At 34.0% G+C, this 22,139-nt stretch overlaps 1 protein-coding gene across 1 annotated transcript in view; it reads right to left on the minus strand.

Annotated features, from left to right (window-relative positions):
• Window positions 1-7,660: 7,660 nt before the first annotated feature.
• Window positions 7,661-22,139, minus strand: part of trpc6a (transient receptor potential cation channel, subfamily C, member 6a) — a 152,015-nt gene continuing 137,536 nt past the window's right edge. Inside the window, exons 10-12 of the mRNA XM_028800286.2 lie at window positions 19,741-19,797; window positions 15,417-15,492; window positions 7,661-8,230 (exon numbers count right to left, since the gene is read on the minus strand). Coding sequence (XP_028656119.1) covers window positions 8,091-8,230; window positions 15,417-15,492; window positions 19,741-19,797 — 273 coding nt within the window. The 3' untranslated portion in view covers window positions 7,661-8,090. The remainder of the gene's footprint in view (window positions 8,231-15,416; window positions 15,493-19,740; window positions 19,798-22,139) is intronic.

Below are 22,139 nucleotides of genomic sequence, written 5' to 3' on the forward strand. Positions count from 1 at the left end.
AGCATCAGCTGAGCAAATGGTTTTGGGGGAAGGTGTGAAAGGTATTGTGTGCCCCATTGGTCTGAAGTATGGCTGTTTGGGATTGGCCTGAATAATTTCGAATCTGATTAAATGAATAAAATTTCCATTTTTGCCCACCAGTCTACACTCAATAACCCATTATATCAAATCGAAATAAAACCCAAAATACTCTCAAGTCATCTGAGTGCTTTAGTTGGCTTCTTTTTTTTTTGTTCATAAATATTCTTAGGAATTATAATAGAGCTTTTCCCAAAAAACTGCTGGGTTAACTTTCTTTTTCACAAATATGCTACAATTAACCAGTAAATTTCTGGAATGCATAAAAAGGGTTTCTGAAAAAGAACAGTGAGCATTTATTAGAGGAAACAAACCGATAAGATAAAGCAATCAGGGTGATGTCTTTTGAAACAAAAATTGCAACAGAGCAGTACATTAAAGAGACTGTTGTTTTTCATTGGCAGTGTTGTTTTATTCTGAAACTGTATTAAGTGTACGTTAATCTGTATAATGCAAATTAGATATGTAAGACCATGAAAAACTTTTCTTTAAAATAATCATATTAATAAAAAAACAATATACAGCTTGAAAAAAAAGCTCACATAAAGAAAAAGGAGAAGTCAAATTGCAATGCTGAGTTATGTTTGCTGTATTCTCTTGAAAATCCAGTATATTACAAATATATCAGTGCTCTTCCAAAAATTTTCAAGTCTTAAAGTAGGGGTTAGCAGCTTTGGTCCGGGAGGGCCACAGTGGCTGCTTGCTTTTGTACAAATTTGATTTCTTAATGAGAACTCAATTACTGCTGGTGAAGCACAATATTTTTCTGCTTTATTTTAGTTGTCTCACTTGATAAGATTCCCCAACCTTAATTGCTTACTTTAGCCTTAAATAGCTGCATTTACTGCTTTAATTGCTCCTTATTGGCAAGAAGACATAAAGGAACCAGCAGTTCTCCATCAAACTTGTTTCAGTTTACACCTGTGTGTATTCATCATAAACAATCTGGCTTAATAAAATATTTGGAAGGAAACTGAAGAGAAAAAACACTGAAGGACTGAGAATTATTCATTCATGTTAGGCTCCAGAACTTTTGGATGATTTCCTTGGAAAGGAAAGAAAAATCTCTGACATAAGAATGACCTGACATTGCAGAGTTAAAACACTAATAAGCCGTGAAATTAAAGAAGATCTGTTATTGGCAAGGACTGGTTTCTAATTTAGTAACTGGAATGGAACGAAAGTGCAGCCACTGCGGCCCTCCTGGACCAACATTGCTCACCCCTCTTGTAAAGACACCTTAGTGAATGTATGATGGAAACAAAAGGCAACAGTTTTGATCAAAATAACTGATTTATTAATAACAAAATTATTTTGTGCATTACAGAAAATCTCCTAAATATAAACATTTCTGTGATAAAGAAATTAGCCAAAGGTGGCGATGCATACATACTTAGAGAAGAGCAATAAACAAATGATGCAAGAAAAGCACAAGTTATTGCAGGGCTATATCAGTGTTTAGTATCTAACAACTACAAATTGTTCATAAAAATGTAATTTAAATTTATTTATAACACCACAGAACACAGTCATGTTTGAGAAAAAAAAAACTTCTTGTGGCAAGTGCAAAAATGTATGCTTGCAGTATTTGGTACAACATTATGTAACCAAGGCATCACCTCTATATATTTTAAAGGACTTTACACATTGTGTTAAATAAAGCATCTCACATTCCTGCAGATCATTATGATATGCAGGGTGAATTGAGTTTTAGAGCAGAAATCTGGTTGAACTTGAATGAGTACATTTTTAATGACTGTGTTTTGACTCATTCACCTGAGTTTAGCATGAATGTTTTTCCAAAAATGTCAGTGTTTGGCTAAAAGTGCCAAATAAATGAAAGAAAACAGAAATATAAAGAAAGAAAATACAATTACATCTTTCATAAATTAATATCTCCCTGTAGGTTTTGCACAGCCCAAGCGAATGATTGATAAACATTGATATTGCCTTTAGATTACTACAGTTTTAAAATAGTCATGCCCTTCACTTTGTCGGGTCTCACATTTACACAATATGTAGTTTTGCTAATGAAGAAATTGTGCATGTTTCCTTTCCCAGAAATGAGGTTCATAACAAGATTGGCAATGTTGCATTTGCAACTGCTTCATTCTTGTAAAAGAAAATGCAACAAATATTCTAATGTGATAATTATTCAAGTGTTACCTAAGCCAATGAAAAGATGCCCAGAATTTCTTGCGAAGCCAATACAAATGTAAGTTGGTAGCTTGTGCCTCACTGTTCTTGATAGTACATGACGTAATATCTCCCTTTTATTACTTTTTCAAACTGTTATTCAGAGAAAATGTGCAAATAATAAATTCAGAGTATGGATTTTATATCAGAAGCACACACTGAACTTTGCAGAATGAAGTTAAATCACAGGTTTCATAAAGAGTAAAGTTATGGTTTTGTTTGCTCCAGTCTTGCTTATGTTTGGGGTATAAAATTACTCCTCGTAAACATAAACCCATATTTCTATTATATATAAGAAACTCCTTAGGAGTACTTCTTGTGAATCATTTAAGACATTTCTTGTACTATGGCAGTACTATAGATAAGGAGAGGAGGTTACTTTGAAAAAAGAAGCTGGTTTACCATAACACTTTTTAGTTTTATATTCTTTGCACAAAAACATACTTTAAGTTTATGATAGGGTACAACAACATCAATGCTAATCTTATATTTTACAAACGCACCCTGCTTCTTCCTATGGTGACTGTGTTATACTTAATACCAACCTGCTTCTTACATCCTAACCTGAAGACCAGTAGTAGAAGATGCTATCTCATCTCACCATCTATGAATCTGAAAGAGGACTGATAAAGAAGGCATACTGTAATAGACCGGCCTGATGAAAAGGGGATTTTTGCTTTTTGAAGATATGGATGATTTTGGAAATGTAGTTACAGATATTCAATACTCTGCTAGTAACACTGTAAATCAGTGAAAGTTTTTCTCCTATTTAGGTCACTTCATAAGATAATATTCTTAAATAATAGTATAAATTATTATGATTGGAAGCAAAAGATGATTGGGGGAATGTTCTGGGAAAGTGTTATAGTAAGTCCATATGACAAATGGTGCAATTCCCTTCATCTGCACAGAAACTTGGAAAATACTGGTAAAGAAATTCTCCACCCTAAAGTGATATACTTTTTATATGTTACTTATCCCATGTAGTTTGAAGTGATGACAGAGAGAAACGTTTACTCTCATGCTTTCATGTGGAATAGAAATACAGTAACAAAGCCTTTGATAGGTGTCTTTGGTGATCAGCGTCGGACAACAGCAAACAATATCAAAAACGACAATGAAAAAATTTCATATTACTCATGTCGCATAACACACATGTCATCCAGTCATATTCTCGTAATTGTTGTGATATTACTTTGTTAATATTTTTAACCTCTTATTTTCTCCATTTTGGGTCGATCTCTCACTTGATTTGGGGTTTTTTTGAGACCAGAGATTTCAATTCTGACATCTATTCATTTTTTGATTAGTCAAATTACCCTGGAAGTTGTATTATTTTTTTGTAATATTTGGCCACCAATCTGGTTCATTATGGTCGCCGCTAATAGTATAACTGTTGTTAGGCCAGTGTGTCCTTAGAGGTTGTGGCCTGTTCAATCAACATGACTGATCTAAAGGTTGACTGAAAATTCACTTGCACTCAGTATTTCTTGATCTTCCACTTTCCCTTTTCTGACTTATGTGCATCTCCTCGTTTTACTCATTAAAATGTTTGTTGTCAGTATACCGACACAATGAAAATGTCCCAAAACACACATATTTTAATTAAAATATTGTTAAAAAACCAGCTTCCAAAAAAGGCTCTCATGAATGATAACTGGAAGTGAAGACCCACCTCCTGTTGTTAAATTTATATTCATATCCACCACTGGTGCACCTTGGGATTATCTAGCACCAATCTGTGAAACTGCATGGGTGAAGTGACCTTTTGTTTGTTAAAGCATGTCGGATGCACATCACTACAAGGAATATTCTGTTCCTGATAATGTTTTCACTTGCTTTTTCTTAACATTTAATTTTCATTTGTATTCGTCTCTCAGTGTGCTTTGTGCTTCATGTGATATCAGTATTTAAATACTTAAATGTTTGTAGTAAATAAGCCATTACTGGGCTGGACAGGTGACCAATGAATGAAGTGGGGAGGCATGTCTTCAATTCAAATGCTTGGTTTTGTTTGACACTCAATTTTATTAATAAAGAGTGTTTTGTATAAGTGGGTTGTTTAATAATATTTAGTAAAAATACATGTGTTTGGAATATTAGGGAAGCACAACTAGATGACATGACATATTGATTGTGTGATACAAGTAACATTAGAATTTTCATGGACCATTACAATATAGATGCCCATTCTATTAGAAACCTTGTTATATGTGTTCCACATGAAAATGTGAAATTCAAAATTTTTCACAGCCATCACTACAAACTACAGTACATGCAGCAAGTAATATGCATATACAAAAAATATTTTTGGGTGGGGTATTCTGTAAGTAAAATTTATGTTTCATGTACTTACTGTATATTGCCATTGAATCAAACCGAAAACTAGGTGACAACATGCTTTACTGAAAAGGTGTTGCAGCTATTTATAATTAATTGTATACAGCTCATACCAACCCTTTAGAAAATAAGTAATTCAGATGATGTTAAAACAGGTTCCCTAAAAGTTTATTGTACAGTAAGATGTATGAATGATAATGCTACTTAGAAAAGGTGTGACAGGATGGATGCAGAATGATGAAGGGGGCTTAAAGAATACAGAAGAGAAGGTCTGCAGCATGAAAATTTGCACAATTTGTTTCTGTTAATCTACCCAGTATCTAAGAGTAATTAACCTAGCATTTATTCTCCAACACATTTAAACAAAGGTGAATTATGCTTAGGATCACACAGCAGCTGGAACAATCCATAATCTGAATATGAATAATAATTTGAAAAGATAAACAGAGGTTTTACGAATTTGGATTTTGCTAACAAAAATTGAAAATGCATACAGCTATAGTAAAAAAAATCAATGTTATGTACATATAAGAAATTAATATTGAACTTTGTGAAATGAAGTTAAATCACATGTTTCATGAAGTCAAATAAATGGATGTGCTGCATAAATGAAAAATAATGTGGAGGCATGGGAAAAACATTACACAAGTAAAATTTGCCATTCCCAGGCCTAAAAGACACATATGAAATAATTAAAGGAATATCATAACTCATGAAAAAGTATGTTCTTTTTTTAGATTTTTCTTTAACTACACAATACTAAATAAACAAGAAAATGAATATCATTGTTAAAAATAAGTTTTATCTGGCAAAGACAAAATTTATTGTATTATCAGTGTAAATAAATACATAAAGTTTTTTTGCAGCATGTTTTAAGTCTGGGAATCTGATTATATTGGTTGCAAGTTGTTGAAGGAAACTGCAACTTTATTGTTTACTTTCAAAATAATTCAGAACTGTATATTTAAGCTAAGATGGACAGATTTTGATTTGTCATTAGCCTGTAGCACTCCACATGGGAGGAAACACTCAAAGAAAAACACCAAAAATGTCAAGTTGTGTTATTGTCAGGCATTAGATTATTAATCAAATAATACTGTTATGATTTCTTTATTTTAAAAACTGTAGATAAGTCTAGAAAAGGTAAAAAACTCATCTATAACTTGACAAGATTCAAGATAACATTAAAACTAAGAAAAAGAGGTGTAAAGGATAGGGCAGCAAATGTGTGTGTGTGTATTTTAATATATATATGTATAATACACACACACATACTGTATACATGTGGATTAGTCATATTTTTGAAACTATTTTTATTCACCAAGGTATCATTAATTTGATACAGTAAAACATAGTCAATACATTAATAACATCACAAGTTAATATTTCTACTCATAATAAGTATTCTTCAAATTTTGTGTTTGTCAGACAATAACTCATCTGCACTACTGACAGCTTTGCAGACCTAAGAGATTCTACCTATTAGTTTCAAGAGATATTTCAAAGATTTACCCCACACTTCTTACAGTACTGTCCATAGCTGTGATTAGTTTGTAGGGCACTTCACATGGAACACATAATCAAACTAATCCCACAAAGGTCAAAGTGTTTTAGATCAGGAAGTTGTACAATTCTTTGCAACTATCCACCTGATCTGAAATGAGATCTCTCACAATTTGTATTAAATAGATCTTGTACTCTATTGTACAGTTTATCCTGTGATGAGGCATTCTTTAAAAATATTGTACAACCTCTGAATAGATATTTTATATGCTTTGGTGACTGTTGGATTAATTTCCTTATTTGGAAATGCCTGGTGCATAATGAATGGCAAGTTTCAGCTCTTCAGAATTATCTAAGTAATTGGGGAATTCATTTTGCAAGGCCAGATTAGGGCTTTCATGGTGTTACAGATGTATATTTACACTCTATGAACATCGCAAACAGTGCATCCCCTTGGAGAATTGAGTACAATTGAACTAGTAAATTAATTTTGAGGTGGTGGGTATAGGCGGTGAGGTTGTGATATAATGTTCAAAATGTGTATGTGTGTTGTGTAGAAGAGTGCAAGGTATTGCTGAAACGGAAAAATGCTGGTATTACTCTTTATCTTGGATCTGCCAAGGCCCCTTGGCAACCAGGGCACCAGGGTGCACACACAGGTCACCCTGCTGATGGATCCACACATGAGACAGAGAGAGACAATTATGCTTCAGATATGATTTCACTAATATGTGCCTCACATCATCACTGCTTTCCATATAGGACTTTCGGGATCTTTTCATACACTCAAGGTGAATAATGCTTGTAATAACAACAGCAAAGTTCATTTTGATCCAATGTAGTTTATCAATTGCAATTATTTTTTAATAAAATTTCATGAGGATGTACTTTTTCCCTGTGCTCTATCCTTTAAAAGTGAGAGGAATGTGTAGTGGGCATTGTTATTTGAGAGGGGGTTAATTTCCGGTGCTCCACTGGTAACTGGCAATCAGACAGCCAGCTGAGCAAACTGAGGAGAAACATGAGGTCAAAACAAGACTTGTTGCGTTTTCATTACACTTGGTAATAATCTTGTTCTGCTGTTTACGGAGACAGCACTCAGACCTGATGATCATTGTCTTTTAGTACCATTCTATGTAGTCTGGTCTTGATCTACTGCTAGCATGGTAATATCTCGGGTACACTGCAATTAACCCATGCATAAATTAAAGGTTCTGATGCATCTGTCCTCTTTCACAGTTGTGCACCAGGCATTTCTACTTCTATCCTGGATACATCGAGCTTACTTTTTTCTTTCAAGACAGCTGTGCACACCTTTGAACTGAAAGACATTTTGTAGCTGTTTGCACAATACGTTAAATAGCACAATGGTTTTCAGGTGACTCAACAATAAATTAGCATTTTAGTTTGATTAATTAAGGATTAGGTAGCACAATATGTTGTTAGTAGACTGCATTAATGGTCAAAATGGAGTTTAATGGGATTCTCCAATCCCATTATAATATTAAATCATAAAACATTATAATAAAATAAATATTAACAGTAATTTGTACAATATTAATATCTTTCTAAAATGTTTTGATCAATTTAATGATACCTTGATGAATAAAGGTGTCAATTTATTAATTTCTTTCAAAAAAATAATTCCTTTGTTATTCCAAACTTTTAAACAGTAGTATATGCATATAAACATACAGTATATATACTTTGTATACAATACAATGTGTGCATTATATACTGTACATAATATATACATTAAATATTTATAACTAAAATTGTATACACATATCAGACTTGTGTAATACTTAACACATTTAGGCTTGTGCCTTGCCTGAGAAATAGGTGAAAAAACAAAAATAATAGAGGAGGAAATGTTTAAAAAAAACAGAGTATAACAGATCCTTATATGCGTAAACAAAGAACATATGGCTTAAATCATTTTTATCTGACATGCCAGTCTCTATATCCATCTGTCACTGATGTTTGGGCTCCACTGATAATTTCTCCCCTAACCGTCTAATAAGTTCAGCAAGATCTTCTGTGTTACGGGATTTTTCTTCCAGTAGTTCATACCTTAAACTGGAAATATCTTGTTTGATTTCTTTTAATTCTCCTGAAAAAGAAATGTTAAATTTAGTTTTATATAGCACCATTCAGGTACAGTAGGTCAATAATTTGCTTTACAAAGCAAAATACAACTCAGTTATCTCAAAATGCCCTGGTATATGAGGCACATTAAAAAGCAGATAAATACAGTAGGTATGAATAGGTGACCACAAACTTAAAATATAAAAACGTAAGAGATTTTGCAAAAAAGAAAGACAGTGCAACAGTCTCTGTCCTGAGGAAGCTGGTTATGTTTAGAGTTGATTTTAAAGTTCACTTTCAAACACATGAAGACCCCATTACCAAAGAAATATTATTACTACCTAACTCAAGACTGTAACTTGTGACTGGAAGACGTAGGCCTCTTTATAATTCCAGCAGTAAATAAGACTAATATTGTAAGCCTTTAAATTTAGAGCCTTCAAATTTTAAAATCATCCGCCTGCAAGTACACACTATGTCCCAGTGGACTTATGATTTAAATCCAGACTCAAAATTCATGACTTTAACATAGAATTATCTTAGTAATGTTTCTGTTACAGCTGTACATAAAGAAATACCCATCCATCCATTCATTTTCCAACCCACTGAATCTGAACACAGGGTCACGGGGGTCTGCTGGAGCCAATCCCAGCCAACACAGGGTACAAGGCAGGAAACAATCCCGAGCAGGATGCCACCCCACCACAGGACACACACAAACACACCCATACACCAAGCACACACTAGGGCCAATTTAGAATCGCCAATCCACCTAACCTGCATGTCTCTGGACTGTGGAAGGAAACCGGAGCACCCGGAGGAAACCCACGCAGACACAGGGAGAACATGCAAACTCCACGCAGGGAGGACCCAGGAAGCAAACCCAGGTCTCCTAACTGCGAGGCAGCAGCGCTACCACTGCGCCACCATGCCGCCATAGAGAAATATGTGTTAGCTATTTATCTAAATTGAAAATGTGGCAATTCTTTCTAACTAATTCCCAATCTGTAGCTGGTAGACTGTTGTGGTTGTTAGCCACACTGCCACCTTCAGAAATTACTCTTCCTGTGGTTGAGAACCTGAGGCACAAGTGCTGAATATTCATACTATCCCATAATTTATTATGCCAGGTATGGACAATAGCATGCACTGCTCCTTAATGTAGTATGCAAAAATACAGCTGACAGTCTAGACAGGCCAGTGCAGCCACAGCTTTCTTTGCTTATTCAAACAAACTGTGGTCCCTTACATTTATTTTCTGTAGAATATGATATAGGATGCCTTCTGTTCTGCATAAAAATTTCAAGGTTTTGTGCTTTTTTCACTACTGTTTATAATACATTTGTAAATCTTTTTAGGCATTCTACATCTGCCTTCTGAAAACAACACTTTATAATAATAAAATGAATAGCTTCTTAACTGTTCGTGAGTGGAAAAAAGAGTTTATAAAATGCAGTAAGCATTCTCAAACCTCCTGTGTTATTTTAGTGAAAGAACCTTCTTCCTTACCTTAACAAAGCCTTAATGATATTTCTTTTTTATTAATTTTATATAAAAATTACAGTAAATATGATACAGAACAATTAAGAATACATAGAATTACTACCACATTTAATATCATTCAAATGTCAACTCTATTCCAAAACCCATCTGGAGAGCTACAAAATCAGTTCACACCTAATATTATCTGCATTAACAAAAAAATGACAGAGAAAGAGTATTTGTCACAAGCGCCAGGTGATGAAAGAGAACATAAAGCCAAAATACCAAGCAAAAGTCAATAGAAATCCTGCAAAACTTCTAACTAAACAGACTTTTACTTAGCCATATAAATAACCATCTTACATTTTACAAGTGGGATGTGATTATATATGTCATGCAACCCTCTTGTCATGTGACTGGCAACAGTCATAGCGATCATAAACAAATGGCCATGACCACACAAAATGATGGTATTGAAATGTCACAATGACAATAGACATTTGCCAAATTGATTTCTACACAAAAAAACTCCATTCATAAAATGCCTCTCAGACATAATGAAACATCTAAGCGGCTGATAGAAGCACCACATGCTCACAAAGCCTTTTCCATCACCCTGTGGCAGCAAGACCTCAGGAAGCTTTGTAACTGAATAACTATATTGATTTGAACTTTTGTCAAAGCTTTTGTAGGATTTGCTTTCCTTTAAAAAGAGGCAATTCAGTCTTGTGTAATTATAGATGGAATGGTTTTTTTCATTCTTCCCAAAGATTTCTAGTTTTCTTTGGTAACATTGTAACTGAAGCCCGAGGAAATGTTTAGATAGATTGTTTTTCCTAAATTCCTGCATTGTAAAGAACTGCTGGTATCTTGACTCCCAGAAAAATCTCTGAGGTTTACCCAGCTCTTCTATACATGGCCTGTCAAACCGTATCTTTTATATTTTATACAAGAATATTTGGTTAAAATCTAATTTAAAATCATTTGGATGTGTATAACATAGTATTCCTTATATATGTTACTCCAACTGCATTTATTTCTGTGATATGCAATCCAAACATCCATCTCATGCCTTTGTTGGGCTAAAATCGGACTTATGTTTTTCCTGTGCTTCCTTAAGTATTTGCTATTTTGTTTCTGTTGTGATCAATAAACCAAATACTGGTTATATTGTTTTTTTTTTTTTTTTAATAAAACGTGGCAGTAGATAATTGTGCATATTTAATGCTTACCATTGTATATTGCTCTCTTTTGAAATATTGATGGAGAGAAGTCTGAAAAAAAACTTCTGCCCTTATTCTTGTGCAGAATCTCTTTCATCTTAGGCTCTAAGCAACACACTTTTTGTCATGATAATAGGAAAAGAAAAACATGCACATGTGGGGGCAATTTAAAGTCATAATTTAACTTAAACTTTACGCATTTGTGTTGTGGTAGGAAATATCATAAACCCAGGAGAAAAAAAACAAACAAACAAAAAAAAAACCAATTACAATACAGGGGAAGAACCTGAAGAGTCCACAGGCAGTGCACATACTGAGATACCAATGTAAGACTCTGGAGCTCTCAGGCAGCAGCATTAACTACTGCACCACTGTGACACCCTAATAATTCACATGCTTTTTGAAATGTGAAAAAGTACACAACAGAATCAGGAATGGAAAAGTGTAGGAAGTGCATAGTTTATTCACTGTGAATTTCATTTTCAAATATTTTTCAACAGGACTCAACACTAACTTTTAAAACTGGTTGCCAAGGCATCAACTTTTGTTGCACAACTTCAGTAAATCATGTTATTGCTAGTGCACACCAATCGAATGTTCAATCGTCCAGCTATCAACCATTTGAAGTTTGTGGTTCGCAGTTCTGCCTACTCACAGAGGTTCTTTATTAAAACACCATTGCACCATGCGATAAAACTAAAAGTTTGTCACTTTAGAGAATGCAGGTAAGCTTGCCTCGAAATGAAAATGATTGAAATTTGCAATTGCGAAGTACCATCCCATCCCACAGTGAGTTTTTATAAGTGTGAATTACATAATTATGTTTGAGCTTTGGTTTTATTTAATATAAAAAATTTTTGTTGTGAACTTCACATTTGCTTTTAGTATTTTTGATGTAATAATTTATGCCTATTTACATTGGCAAGTGTTTTAACATTATTGTGCATTCTTATTTTAAAAGAAAGATCATATCACAATCAGAAATACTAGACATTCTGTTCAAAGTGTTATCTTTTAAATATTTTCATCTGCCTTTTTTTGTTATCCCCAATTTTATTCTTCATTCTCACCTATACAAGCGAATGAACATTTGCGACAGCACTGCAGAACTATAATTTCACACAGAGGTGTGTGTTCTGTTTTTTCCTGTTAATTGAGGCTAACAGTAATCTTTAAGCCAACATGATCCTGACAATATTGTTAACTATCATGGATAATGTCAAGTCTACGCTTTCATTAACCATGTTTGGCTGTTTTTTAGAAACATATATCTGTATGTCTATATACTGATTTATATGTAACTTACAACCCTTTTGACAAATGTTCCATTGTTGACATTTTCTACTGTATGTAAGTGCCTCAGTAACTGATGTAATGGTGCTTACTGTGTTATTACTGACAAAAAATAAAGGCAACCTAATATCAGCTCAATACTCAACAGGATTTGAATTTTAAGATCTAAGATGGTTGAAGAATGTAAAGGTTACAATGTTCATCTGTTTAGAACCATGTTAACTTTACCGAAAGGACAGTTTCTGAAACATTTAAGCTTTTGAAGGTAGCTTGGAGGGGACATAATCTGAACACTTTCATTCTATTTTTAGTAGACTGTTCAAGAAAAAAGTTTGCTAATTAACTCAATTATAGTGATATGTGAAATGTTATTTCATTTACTAGCATTTTCTCTGGTTGTAGATGGGCACCACCTACTATGGGAATTAGAATAAACCCAGCACAGAAAACTAATTTATCACAGGTGTATTTACAGTATGCATTTACTCAATTATGCACAAACTCTGCATAAACTTCTTATTCTTAAACTTCTATGGTTCACATTATACTTTCTCAATGTTTTACTATAGTTTAAAATTAATATACAATTTTATATTTTTATTTTATAATTTGGCTTATGTTTGCATTAATTTAGCTTATGCAAAATAAAATTATAACATGCAACAAGTTTGACATAAACAAATGGGATTAAATAAAGTTCTGCAAATTCAGATTTTGTGCCTTGAAATGACGACAGTAATGCATATCTTTTTGTCTGATATGGTTTCATGTTTGAGTGTTCATTTATGTGTATGTGTGTGTTTTTGAGCTTCTGAAAAGATTAATTTCTCCTTAGGGACACATAGAGTGCAATCTACTCTAGTTGAATCTAATTAAGTTTTTAGTCAATGGATGTCAACTGCATTTTTTGTTTTGGTACAAATGTCATCAACAACTACATTGTACAATAAATGTATTCCTTTGTATTTCATTTTTCATGTATTTACAGTACATAACATATATATAATATTGGAATGGAAATGTTGCAGTTTTAATTCTTCAACTTGTATAGTTTACTCATTGATCATTGCATTTACCACCATTATTGTTAATTGTAAATACTTTTTTTGACATCGTTGCACAATGTTTTCCAAATAATTTTCAATAAAGTCTTTCTTTCTTAGTCCCAATACTGAGTGCTTCCTGTCCCTTCCATAGTGTTGGTGCAATCAACTGATGTACAGATTAACACTGTCACAATTAAGTCTTTACCAGAGCTTCCATTTCACAACAATATGGTCCATTTAACAATATGGTCACAAATGGCACGCACGCTAGTAGACACAATGGTGATGCCACAAGATTTCTAATAGTGTCCTCATCAAAGTTATGCTGTTCACCTGACAATTAAAATTATTTTGGACAATAACAATGTAAATGTTTTATTCCAACACTGATAATACCAGAATTTGAGGTAAGCCACCCCACCTCCCACAACTAAATACAAAGTGCATTAATTAGTCAATAGCATAATCGCTTGTTAGAACCTTATCATTCTAAGGTCCCATTTTCAACAAAAATAATTGGGTATAAATGCAGTTTTAAGCAAAAATATAGTTTAAAAGTATAGGGAAAAGTTAAATGTCCAGACCAGCACAGTCATTCACCATTAGTACAGGTGTTTGTGAGGAATGTAATCATTTTTATGCTAAGAGAAGATCCAAGCCAACAAACTCAGTACAACTGTTGCCATATTGAGAATAGACATGCATACCTGTAGAATATTTTATCCACCTTAGCAAACAAGGAACAGATGCTGTTTTGCAGGCAGAAGGGGGTGCAATGGAATATTATGAAAATTATCCATTCATCCATTTTCCAACCCGCTGAATCCGAACACAGGGTCACGGGGGTCCGCTGGAGCCAATCCCAGCCAACACAGGGCACAAGGCAGGAACCAATCCCGGGCAGGGTGCCAACCCACCGCAGTTATGAATATCACATAAATGTTATATGAGTAGAAATCAAGCTAGTAAAACTAATTTTTAAGACTTGCACATTTTAAAAGTGCCGGTTTTATTTTGGTAATTTATTCAAAGTTTAAAATTTTAACAGCTTTATAGCATATCTTTAGTGTGCCTTGTTAAATGTAGGTTAGTGTTTATTTGGACTTCGAAGAAAACAACAACAGTAAAATATTTTGATTAATTTGACTGAATTATAGTTTGCACATGTCTAATTATCTTCTCAACACTATGTCCTAATTTTCTTTAGATGTTGCTTAGCAACAGTAAACAACACTTTTCCAAACTTTTTGTATCTTTATTTTAATCTGCTAAACTTAAATGACTGTGGTAAAACTGTGGTATAATTGATGGGAGAAGATATTGGCACTGGTGTGCTGCAGCCCCAGGTGTACTGTATCTTATGATATAGCACCAACAAAATGGGTTGCTTTTGCTTGTTGTAACAAATTCAGAATGGCTCTGTGTCTCCTGCCGAAAATGATTCAGAAGTAACCCCTGTTGATGATTTGCAAAAATTTGAAAAAGTAATTTACAGCAAAATATAATAACTGATTCTCTGATAAAGTGATTGACAGCAAAAAATCAAATATGTGATTAGCTGAAGTCAAGCAACTAACATGACCATGCCCACACCACATCCCCTTTCTCTAGTCTGTAGCAATGTCTACTTGGACTTTTCAGTCCTTCATGTTCATCTCTCTAAGCTAAGGTAGGCTTTAACATTCCTGTTAGGTACACACTAGACTCACACACGGTTGCATGAAGGCCAATTGCTACACTGTTTTTTTTTAGCTTGCTTGATCCGTACAAAGGAAAGCCACTAAGTGTAGTGCACACAAATGCAGCTTGCATTTTACTTTGTCTGTAATACCAACTAGTGATTTCCAGGCAATGCACAATGAGCAAACAACTGTCCATTTCTGATCCACAGCCAAAAAAAACAGTACGTCACTAAAGTGATTGACCTTCTTCTGAACCAGGGACCAAAAAGTGGTTGCTAGTTGCCTCAAAACAGTGACCAGTGGCAACCTGGCAACTGTTAATGTTGAGTCCTGTTCAATATTACATCTTCTCCTAGAATAACAAAATATATGTAGAACTGCAGAATATATGCAGCATGCTACATTTCAAATTTGGTTAGAAATGTTTGCATCAAAGTTCTTATGCAAGGGCACATCAGGATTCTTTAGCAAAAATAATTACTCACCTTCATTGACTTCATCACTTTCTTTATCAATTTGTGCTTTCAGCACATAACGTTTAATGAGTCGTTTCTTGATTTTCTGAAAGAAATACACATTCAACACGATATATAATTTTAAGGTATTATAGTAGTTTTCCTGATTCAGAATAGCTTTTTGGAAAAATGCCATATATAAATATATATATATATATATATATATATATATATATATATATATATATATATATATATATATATATATATACACACAGTAAATAGAGCAAAAACGAACACCCTTTATTCCAATTAAGTTTATAATATGGATTTGCTTTCTTAAAATATGATAAAAATATATGATAAAATATGATATATGATAAAGTACCCCATACGTACAAGATATTTTCACATACATACGAGATAAGGGTTAACCATAAGTTTTTTCATTGTGCAGTTCAGAGCTTCCATAGAAAATTAAACAGTTACATAAAATTTATGCCATGGTTTGAAAATGTATTAAATCAAAAAAATTAGCAAAAAATCAATTATAATAGTAAGTAATAGAACTGCATTACACACACAAGTATATTTAAATAATTTTTACACACAACAATCATTAGCCAAAAGATGATTACTTAAATAGATGTACTTTAAAGTGTTCTATTAAATGAACACTTCAAATTGATAAATAAATAAATTACAGAATGTGGTATAGAATACTATTTTGAACTAACTCCAAACCTGAACCTCCAACTTTCAAAAGCAGTTCATTAACTTAAAATGTGACAAAATATATTCCAAACACATACAATGTGACAAAATACATTCCAAACAAAGACAGAATTCAAATATTAAATAAGACTTATACCACATGCTTGAATAATCCAGGGGAGGAGAAACTGAGCACTCCCTTTATGAAGACTGTCTGTTAGAGATGTGGGCCTTTTAATGTAACAGAAGGCTCAGGAGTGCAGTGACACCGTAGACTACTAATGGGAGATTTAGCATGGTGTTTCTGTAGCCAAATTAAAACCATTCCTTACATGTGAAGTGTTTGCAGAGTTTTTTTGGAGTTCACCCTCTGAAGGTGTTTAAAGCCAAATCATACCCAGAGGCTCTTTGAGTGTACAATTAAGAAGAATGTTAGGGAAAGAGCTCACTTCCCATAGGCACAAAGGGCAAAATTTAAAGAGAGGGAGTGTAAATGTCTCCGTAGTTAAACCTGAATAACAGCTCAAAACAGTTATGTTTTGGACAAGATCATGAAAAATCTACTGGAGTGAAAATTAAAATGTAGAAACAGGTTCACATAGTTCACTCTACCTAGCATTCATTTAGGATCAGGAGAGAATTTTCAAGCATTCCTTTGATAGCTGCAGATAGTTTTAGAAAGATGTTTATGTGAAAATTTATTGTGCACTCATAAATGAAAACCTGCTATGAAGAGACAATTGTGTACTATTAATACAGTATGTCATATAAGGATGGATTATTAACATATGGAATTAATATATCTTATGAAATGAAGCGAAAATATGAAACAAGATATGCAATGAACAATTATTTATGATTACCAATCTCAGCTTGCAAAAAGCAGAACCATGGTATATAATCACCACCTGCATTCAAATCTGAAATTTGAAGATGGCATTTTACTGGAATGAGGATGCCACAGTTTTTGGTGAGAGCCAAAGAAAAACATGCCACACAATAATATTACATAACCATTAAGAAGGATATCTGGGAGGCTAAAAGACAGTTGGGTGAGGAATATAGCAGATAAGGTAAAAGAAGACCCAAAGAGATTCTTTCAGTATTTTAGTAGTAAAAGAACAGTCAAGGAGGAAGTGAAGTGCATCATGGATAGTAAAGGGGAATTAAAAGATACAGACAATGGAATAGCAGATGCCCTAAACTTACATTTTTCTGAGGTCTTCACAAGTGAGCAAGCGGATAACCTCCCAGAGGTAAACAGGACTATTAAGAAGGTATTGAGGGATTTTGAAATTGTAGAGGGAGAAGTACTTCTCAGATGAAATGAGCTAAAATCAAACAAATCACCAGGACCTGATTATATTTACCCTTGAGTTCTTAAGGAGGCTAGCGAGTACATATATAAACCCTTGACACATATTCTTAGGAAGTCACTGCGCACTGGAAAGATTCTGAAGGACTAGAAAATTGCAAATATCATCCCATTGTATAAAAAGGGTGACAGGGCAGATTCAAGCAACTATAGGCCAATAGTCTTAAAAGTCTCTTCTTCATTGTTTTTTAGTAATTGGTCGGCTAATTTGTCGATATTGTTCTTGTGTTCAGACTTTAATTCTATGATACGTCGTGTTTCACAGAAAGAGACTGAGATGAATGGACAGATGTAGACAAATGTATAATGTATATAGTGTAAGTTGGTGCAGTAGTTAGTTCTCAAGTCAAATCGGAGGTAAAAAGCTTAGGGGTAACCGTTGATTGTAATCTGAATTTTAAATCGCATATTAATCAGATCACTAGGACAGCATTTTTTCACCTAAGAAACATAGCAAAAGTTATACCTCTTATATCATCGAAAGATGCAGAGAAATTAGTTCATGCGTTTGTTTTCAGTCGGCTAGATTACTGTAACGCACTCCTCTCAGGACTACCCAAAAAAGACATCAATCGTTTGCAACTAGTGCAGAATGCAGCTGCTAGAATCCTTACCAGGAAAAGAAAATCCAAACACATTTCTCCAGTTTTGATGTCACTACACTGGTTACCTGTGTCATTCAGAATTGACTTTAAAATTCTGCTTATGGTTTATAAAGCTTTAAATAATCTCGCCCCGGCTTATATATCGGAATGTCTGACACTTTATATTCCAAATCGTAACCTCAGATCCTCAACTGAGTGTCTCCTTAGAATTCCAAGAGCAAAACTTAAAAGAAGTGGTGAGGCGGCCTTCTGCTGTTATGCACCTAAAATCTGGAATAGCCTGCCAGTAGGAATTCGCCAGGCTAATACAGTGGAGCACTTTAAAAAACTACTGAAAACACATTACTTTAACATGGCCTTCTTAACTTCACTGTAATTTAATCCTGATACTCTGTATATCTAATTCATTATAATAACTATTCATTCAAAATCTGTACTAACCCCTACTCTCTCTTCTGTTTCCTTTTCCGGTGTCCTGTTGGTGGTGGCGTGCACCACCACCATCTACCCAAAGCACCATGATGTTCCAACAATGATGGATGGATTAAAAGCCAGAAGTCTGTATGACCATCAGCATCAAGTGACTCCGTGAAAAGCCCGAACTACAAAGAGGACTATTTCATTTATGTTAGGTAGAATGCCCAAAGGGGACTGGGCGGTCTCGTGGCCTGGAACCCCTACAGATTTTATTTTTTTCTCCAGCCTTCTGGAGTTTTTTTTTGTTTTTTCTGTCCACCCTGGCCATCGGACCTTACTCCTTTCTATGTTAATTAATGTTGTCTTATTTTAATTTCTTATTTTGTCTTTTATTTTTCTTCTCTTCATTATGTAAAGCACTTTGAGCTACTTTTTGTATGAAAATGTGCTATATAAATAAATGTTGTTGTTCTACTGCCACTCAGCTCCAGCTGACTATGGTAGACGCCAGTATAGTATGGATTTTGCAGAAGCCTTCTTTATATACATAGGTTTTTCTCCATATACTCCAGTTTTATTTGTATTTCACTAAAACATGTATGGTCCTGTGGTGGGTTGGCACCCTGCCCAGGATTGTTTCCTGCCTTGTGCCCTGTGTTGGCTGGGATTGGCTCCAGCAGACCCCCGTGACCCTGTGTTCGGATTCAGCGGGTTGGAAAGTGGATGGATGGATGGATAAAACATGTATGTCAGATTGATTGGTGAAATAAATTTGATTATTAACATACATCTGTGTATCTATTCTCAATCCTACTTTATACTGTTTTGGCTCATGGAGTAACTCAGCCATACTGTATATCAAATCATCAGTTGTAGAAATTTTTCTCCCAGCCCAGCTTATACAATACTGTGGTCAGGTATCCATTGTGCTGGATAAATTTAAATTGCTGTTGTGAATGGAATATTAAGCTTATTCAACAAAATGTTCAACTTTACCTTGAATTTTCTCAGTCCAGAAATCCAGAAAATATTAAAGTTGCCATTCAGTCACATTTAAAGGAAAGCTACTAGAATTTTTTGCATAACTTAGTATATAATGAATATTTAAAAATGCACAATTACTTAAGTTTTACAAGTCTTCCCAAGGTACTACTATTAAGTTTTCTCTCTTTTCATTAAATGGTATAAATCATACATCGCACAGTTTTTTTTCTAATTAATAATGAATTTAATGCAGTATTACCTGGTATCGTGAGGACATTGTTGGTGTTCTGCTACTTGATTGGTTGTCTTGGCCAAGCTGGAATAAAACGATAGTTTATGTATTTTAGATTTTAATTTTGATGTTTCTTTGTTTCTAATCAGTGGCAGAATATTTCTTCACAACCATGGATAAAATATTCACTAGATAACAAATGCAATCAAAATCTCTTACTTTCATAAAAGATGTTATTATAGTTGGGCAATTTTCATTAAACCATTTTGCAACAGCACTTTTCTATAAAGTGTCTTGCCATATTCTAATTTTGATATATTAATTATAACTTTTCTGCTGATACTTATTAATAATAATTTGGCATCTTGTTGTCAAATTAAACTTTGGTACAGTACTTATAGCTCTCTGATTTGCCACCTTCTCCACTTTTAGAAAAAAGATTAATAAGTGTGGTCATATAAAATTAGGCAGTAGATGCAAATGACTTTTGGTCACTTTTCACAAATATTTTTATAACAATGCTCATTTTCCTGCTATACAGACATAAAATTATACAATATACCTTCCAACTCTTCATTTCAATAATTGATCAACCAATTTTATTTATATTAATTATTTTGAATTGTGTACTTTTTCAGAGAATAACACAGCAGAATTACAATTAGAGTAAGGAAAATCACATATCATTGGTGATATAATGCAGAGCCGGCCTTAGGGCGAAGCGAATGAAGTGACCGCTTCGGGCCCACAGCTGGAGGGGGCCCACTGCGCCCTCGGTATCAGTTTGCTTCAGGCCCGAAATTGTCTAGGGCCGGCTCTGTATAATGACGTGGTTGGGGAGGATAGATCACCATTTGAAACCTTAATTTGTGGCACAGACATTATTCATAAAAGTAAAAGCTAGAACAATGAAAGAAAAATATGTCAAGTAATTGTTTAAAATTTAAAGTTACCTTTAAAGCTATTTGATTGTATTACTGCTAATTTTTACTTATGATATTCATTCTTTTAACTGTTTTATACAACAATTGGCATACTGAAAGACAGAAAGACAGCCATTGAGAACTCAGCGTAGGCGGAGTGGTGGCTCTGAGGCTAGGGATCTGCACTGGCAATCGGAAGGTTGCCGGTTCGAATCCCGTAAATGCCAAAAGGGACTCTGCTCTGTTGGGCCCTTCAGCAAGGTCCTTAACCTGCAATTGCTGAGCGCTTTGAGTAGTGAGAAAAGCGCTATATAAATGCAAAGAATTAATTATTATTATTATTATTAAGCACTGTTGTATGTTCTGCATTTTAATTCATATTTCAGTTCTCTCGACACATTTCTATTTTTTTTCCTTTGAAGGTGCTTTATTAAAAAGCAAGATATAGAAAACCAAGTCCATTCATTCTTATCAGGCAAGATTGTTTACTGTAATATTTTAATAGTGTAAGGATACATTAATTCAAAACATGGTAGGGAGTATAATAACTACAACTATTAAGTATAATTATATAATGCCATTTCATAAATTCCCGCACTGGCTGACAGACAAGCTTAGAGATCATTTTAAACTAGTATTTTTTTGACATGTAATGTTGTAAAGGTAGCACTGACAATACACTAGGTTCATTTTGGGCATGCCAGAGAAGTACCCTCCCTAACTGATGATGAGTTGCATTATAGATAACCTCTGCCAGGTCATGGGACATGCAAATATATAATTATATGCCAGGTGATGGGACATACAAATCAACCTATAAACTGCTTGAATTTAATTTATGTTTCTCCATTTCAGGGATTAAGAGACAACTAGAAGCTACAGGGATGCTTAGCTGAGGAATTTTACTAACCACACCTTCTTGCTGACTTTCTTTACTGTCTGAATATGTTTCATTTTCCTCTTCTAAAATCTCTGAAGACTTCCAACTGTATTATCACTTGGTAAATATTAAGAATGAGATGCAGAAAGCCTTAATGATTCATCTGCTGCTGACCTACAGTATACCTAAGCAAAGCCATAGTGTCCAAATGTTCTGGTTTTGAGTGTGTTTGTGACTGTATATTCTGTGATCACAAGCTGCACGACACCTTAATGTTAACAGAATAAATAAAATTATTCACTGAGGCACAATCTCAGCTGCATAGTCCCTACAGTATGCAAAGACCATGTGTGGAGCTGTTGGACATTCAGAATGAGTCAAATGGAAAATAAGTAAATAATCTGAAACTTGTTATGGGACTATTAATAACTGAGGTTTTCAATTTTGTAATCTAAAATATTCACATAAAATTCTTCTAGTTGGTGTGTTCCATAAAAGATAGTAAAAATGAAAATTGCTCATTTATTAGGAAACAATGGATGTACAGCAAAGTAAGAAAACTGATTTAAAAACAAAGAATAAGTGAGATAAAATATGGTATAAAAAACATTTTTTGAAAGATT

This window comes from Erpetoichthys calabaricus, chromosome 4, assembly GCF_900747795.2.
Source record: "Erpetoichthys calabaricus chromosome 4, fErpCal1.3, whole genome shotgun sequence".
NCBI lineage: Eukaryota > Metazoa > Chordata > Cladistia > Polypteriformes > Polypteridae > Erpetoichthys > Erpetoichthys calabaricus.